Genomic DNA, 5,363 nt, shown 5'->3' with positions numbered 1-5,363 from the left:
TTAGGCCTATGAAATTTGTGATTGTTTTTGTAATTTCAGCGGCCATCATTATTATAAAATTCCAATTGAATTTGAACTTGAATGCAGTACCTGTTGTTTTGCTGTACTGTGCAGAAAATTTAACTACCAATAAAATTGATGCTATTTGGTATTCTACTTTACCAAACTCCTAAAGTCGAGTGGATTGATGATTTTTAGTGAATTTGACCTGTTAACGTTGCAAATTTGTTTAAACAAGCTCGATTTCAATACTGCAAATTCAGCTGTGTAACCTGTTCTATGTTATGATTATATTAAAGGGGTTTTTTATTTTATAAAACCATTTATTTTTTAATTCTTCTTATTCTTTAGAGCACCATGAAAATTATACTTGCTACAGTTATATGCCTATGTATCCTTGAGATGGCACTCGTGGACGGGTGGAGACGTCGAAGACGACGACGTCGCCGAACATGCTGTGCTGTGGATTGTGCGTGGGGTAACTGGCAAGAATGGGGTGCCTGCTCTGTAACCTGTGGGAATAACGGTGTAGAAACAAGGGTACGAACCGTGGTTAGATCTGCGTCTTGTGGAGGTGCAGCGTGTACTGGTCCGAGTCAGGAACAGAGAGTCTGTTCGCCTGGATGTATTCGTGGAAAGCTATGCAAGGAAGTTGTGCAAATTGCCCTTTCCCATACACCGGCAACTGCTGCGAACAGTTTATTGAAGGTAATTTATGTCTACTTTGATGATCATCATCATTACCTTATTCAATATTAAGTGGGTTATTAAAGTTTACAACTCTAGTTAAAATTAAGTTCAACAAATGTAAATATTGCTGCTGAGTATCAAATAGTCCTTTTACAACAAGCCAGCAATGGCGCCAGAAATTTGCCGACGAGGTGTCTGACGTGTCCGACGGAGGGTTCCGAACCAATCGGTCGACGAAGCCTAGGTCGATGGCCTGGGAAACAAAATCCTGGTAGGGTTCACGGGGAGAGTTTTTATGGCTTCTTATGGTCCAAAATGTGTTTAAATAGACCACCATATTAGGGATTGGCAATGAAAATAAGGTTATTTTAATAGGAAAATTGTTATTTTTTAAAATTTTTGAACCGACGACTTAGTTCGTCTGAAGACAGGGGCAGGGGGGGGGGGGCGGTTATCCATGATAGGGGGGGGGGGGGTTATCCATGATATTTTCTGGGTGGGCCGTGATCATAATTTTTGGACCTTTCAGAGGGAGACTGGAAAATCAATTGCAGCGCCACCAGCTTCAAGCGGATGGCAGGCTCAGTTTTATAATTGCTGGACTGAGATAGATTACTGGGGCGTATGCAGGATTTGGCTGTAGTGGGTGCGCGCAAAAATTTAAGAAAATAGTACCTGTGATGGCCGGAAATGACACTTTTATACAGTAAAATTCACCATTATTACACCATCATTATTTAGTCTAGATGAAGCTCCAGCAAATTTCTCATGACCCTTAATCAGGGATTTTCGGCAACAACAGAGATCTAATTCATACGAGTGATGTACCAAAAAGTTTCTCTAAATGTGTCAATATTTAAAGTTTAGTGATTTTTTCTTATTTTGAGACTTCTGTATTTGTTGAATAGAAATAAGTGTCCTCTTAATAGGGGTTATTTCCCCATTTGGCACACTCAGAAGGTGTCCCCGTCCCCTTAATAGGGGTTGTTAAAAGATATATCGCCCCTCGATTCACGGAAAAGTGTCCCTTTAATAGAGGTGTCCCCTGAATAGGGGTGTCCCAAAAAAGGTGTTCTACTGTAATATTAAAATTCAAAGATGAATGTGATTGGTCAAGTATAGATTTGTCGGACCAATCGTGCTTCTGAAGTTTATTCAAAAACTCCACCCAAGACTAACTTGTTTGCCTATAGTACCTCCAATTATTTTTTTTATTGTGTTTGTTGTACGTTTTGTGTTGCACTTTTGTTGGTAATTGTTTTGAAAATATAATTGTGGTGCTCGTGATTCCGTCATTAATGCTGCAGTACATGCTGCCTGAGTTTTTCCCTGTTCATTGGCGTGCGCTTTACAACCGAAAGGAAAAGGCGCCAGTACAAGTATGACAAATGTGACCCAAGATCACAAACGGGCTGTAAACTCGTACTCTATCAAAATGTTTTTTTTAATGTAAATTAATAGATCACATCATTAACTTTATAATGAGGGCTCAATGACCTTAATCGGACAATTATGTGTAAAGTTAAGCTATTTTGAATTATAATTATTCTTTATAAACTGGCCTATAAAGTTCTGAGCAAAAGGGCTTTAAAAGTACTGAAGAGAAAGAAAAATCACAGTAGCAGTCAAAGAAACTCCTTAGCAACAACACAGTTTCCACTGAGCGATTGCGATGAAATTTTCTATGGTTTGCTGGAAATAGGTTGGGGAACAGAAATCTTCTATTTTTAGTCGAAACCCCAGAGAGTTAACTAGTAATACCCGAAGGGAAATTGGTTATACCTTTATAAAGCTGAAACATCCACGTCTGATTATGGCATCCCTATTGTTCTGATGAATTTAGTAGACATAAGAAGTGTTTTATTCGTCAAGCCTGGTTAGAGAGGGTGTTTTGTTAGGATTTGGATGAAAAAGGGTCGGGGTGGGGTTATTGGGGGTGTCTGGGTTTTTTTTTTTATAAATTTATAAACATTTAAAAATACAACATTTTCGGAATTATGCAAGTATTTACAAGTAAAATGATCAGGATTTCTATTGTTGCAAGCTACATTATAGCATGGGGAGGTGGTAAACAAACTGTTTAAGCAAGAAAATAATTCCTCCATTCAAACTACCGATTCCATCATTAAAATACTGGTAGATCACATTAACTACTCTCTATCTTCTTTAAAATCAAAACAATTAGCGTTATTTATGCGTCCGCAATACTTAATTGAATGCTAGGCCTATACCTTTCTTTGTGACCAGTGATCCAAGTCAAATTTTGCCAAGGACTGATGGGAAATTATGCTAAATTATACCAAATGTTTAATTTAATGGTTGTTTATTAAGCACCTTTCTCCCACCTAAAATGAAAGCAACACTATTCTCAATACTATTACTGTATACCCAGTGGTGCCGCCAGAGTCGACGGTATCAGGTCTGATGTTCCCGGCTGGGACGGGAGAAAGTTGCCGGGGTCAGGGAATCAAGAACCCACTCATGTTATTGTTTGGTTCTTTACAGCTGTTTAACTATTTTGTACATGATTTGAATGACGTTGTGTAAATATACTTCAACAGTATACGTTTTATTGATGAAGTATATTTACACAACGTCATTCAAATCGTGTATGACGTTGTGTAAATATACTTCATCAATACGTTTTAGTTTCACATCGCTGACAATAGTGCAGATGATTGTTCTGTTGGCGTCAATATTTTTTTAAAGTTTCAATAACTACAACTAGTTTCTTAACATGTACTCAAACGCAATCTACATCATTTCTGGTCCGCTTCACTGCAAGAAGGCTTTCCAAATCTTTTCCAACAAGTCATGAAACAGTTTAGTATTCTTTCAATTAATACAAGGCTATTTCCTTCATTTAGGTATGTTATACTGTCAATTTAGCCCCTTTTCTCGAAACCTGGTGATGCGAGTTTACAGCCCTTTTGTGGTCTTAGGTCACTTAGTTTCTCTTTGGTAAGGGCAAATACAAAACTATATTCTTTAGCGGTCTGTCATCAAATACGCTATTATAGGATAGGCGATAGTATAAATGTGTTGTTGGTCTAACAGTAAAACTGTGATTTAATCAATGGACGTACATCTGGTCTATTGGAAGCGGAATCAGTGATTTAAATTTACTTGGGTGCAAAATGTTGTCGCAATATCCTCTCTTTTAAGTGTGTTCACATGTTTTAGGAAACTGTAGGATCACATAGTTGGATAAAAAAAGACGTAGTCTAAGTGATAGATAGATAAGTTTAAAATTTCTGTAGAGCGGGTTAAAACAAGGTTGTCACTAGCGCTTTACAACAAATGGAAAACAAAAAATAAATTCTACTTAAGTAGTAATAACATCAAGAATAACTATATAATAATAAGATCAAATAATAATTATAATATTCAAATAACAATCAAATAATAATCATAAAAGTGATAATAATGTAATAAAAAAACAAATACATTATGAATAATTGAGTTATCGTTGAAGTTAAAAATGAAACTATGGAGGAAGGGATACGAGAAAGGTTATGATTTAATCAGTTGTTTTTCATAGAAGGTTGCATACAAATTATTTATTGTAATATATAGTGTATATAACGCGCTCCCTGTTATAAATACATTTTTTCTACAGAAACCATTCATAGTTCCTGGATTCGTGACTTAGGTCTATTCATTATATTTTTTTCTCTCTAAAGTTGACCCTTGCACGACACATATAGAGCTGAGTCAACCCTGGCGAAGTATTAACTATCCCCCAGAGCAAGACAATTCTTATCACTATGCCAACCTGCTCAATTATTGGTACCGTTTCGTCGGTAAGGGCGGCAGCGACATGCCGACCATGTGCGTGAAAGCCAAAAGCTGTGGCGTTCTGAAACCCATTTGGATGTCTGGTGAGTATAACGTCTCTATGGCAGGCCTATATTTATAATTAAAAAAAAAACAGTTCAAAAAACGTAACAGAAGTTGAATCTGACCAAGAATTAAAAAAAATGTGTGAAATTCATCGAAAATGAAATATCGGACAGCTATAGTAACGATAATAGTAATGATAATTATGATAATGATTAATGCATATTAATTGTGTGTTTGTAAGAACAGGTGATCATTCTACTTCTGAAGAAGGCACTGTAAGCAGGAGCGTATGTACCAGCGTAAGTGACAACGGAGTAGACAACTGTTGCATCCGCACGAACACAATTGAGGTAACGAACTGTACCAACTTTTATGTCTACAAACTGTTTCAGCCTCAGGATTGCGACGAAGGCTTTTGCGCAGGTAAATTAATATTAAATTTTCAAAAATTCAAAACTAGAAAAATGTTGCTTTTCCCATGAATTCGCGTCGCAGAATACTGTCGGCACTAACAGTAGGGTGTGCCTGGCTTTACACCATTTGTAAGAATTAAACGAGATGGAATTGACCAAACAATTTATACAAGTTCATAAAAATAAAGTTTAAAGTCCAAAATCGATAAATCAATAAGGGAATGTGGATATAAGATAAATTCTTTTATTTGTTTATTTTTTATTGTTTATTTTATATATATATATATATATATATATACATAAAATAATAATAATAATAATAATAATAATAATAATAATAATAATATGTTACCACAGACACAATAAATCAGTAGTATTTAGTATTTAGTTCCCTTGTTACATATTTATGGTAGGCCA

The 5,363-nt window shown here is 35.9% G+C and overlaps 1 protein-coding gene across 1 annotated transcript; it reads left to right on the top strand.

Annotated features, from left to right (window-relative positions):
* Positions 1 to 231: 231 nt before the first annotated feature.
* Positions 232 to 4,956, top strand: LOC117120666 (oncoprotein-induced transcript 3 protein-like; the record flags this gene model as incomplete). Its single annotated transcript, XM_033265688.1, has 3 exons — positions 232 to 708; positions 4,374 to 4,571; positions 4,780 to 4,956. Coding segments are annotated over exons 1-3 (460 nt in total), but the record flags the coding sequence as incomplete, so codon positions are not given.
* Positions 4,957 to 5,363: the final 407 nt, after the last annotated feature.

The sequence above is a fragment of the Anneissia japonica genome, unplaced genomic scaffold, assembly GCF_011630105.1.
Source record: "Anneissia japonica isolate Jap-2015-1 unplaced genomic scaffold, ASM1163010v1 scaffold234321_len5363_cov94, whole genome shotgun sequence".
In the NCBI taxonomy this organism is placed as follows: domain Eukaryota; kingdom Metazoa; phylum Echinodermata; class Crinoidea; order Comatulida; family Comatulidae; genus Anneissia; species Anneissia japonica.
The sequence above is the reverse complement of the archived record's forward strand: the minus strand, read 5'-3'. Positions and strand labels throughout refer to the sequence as shown.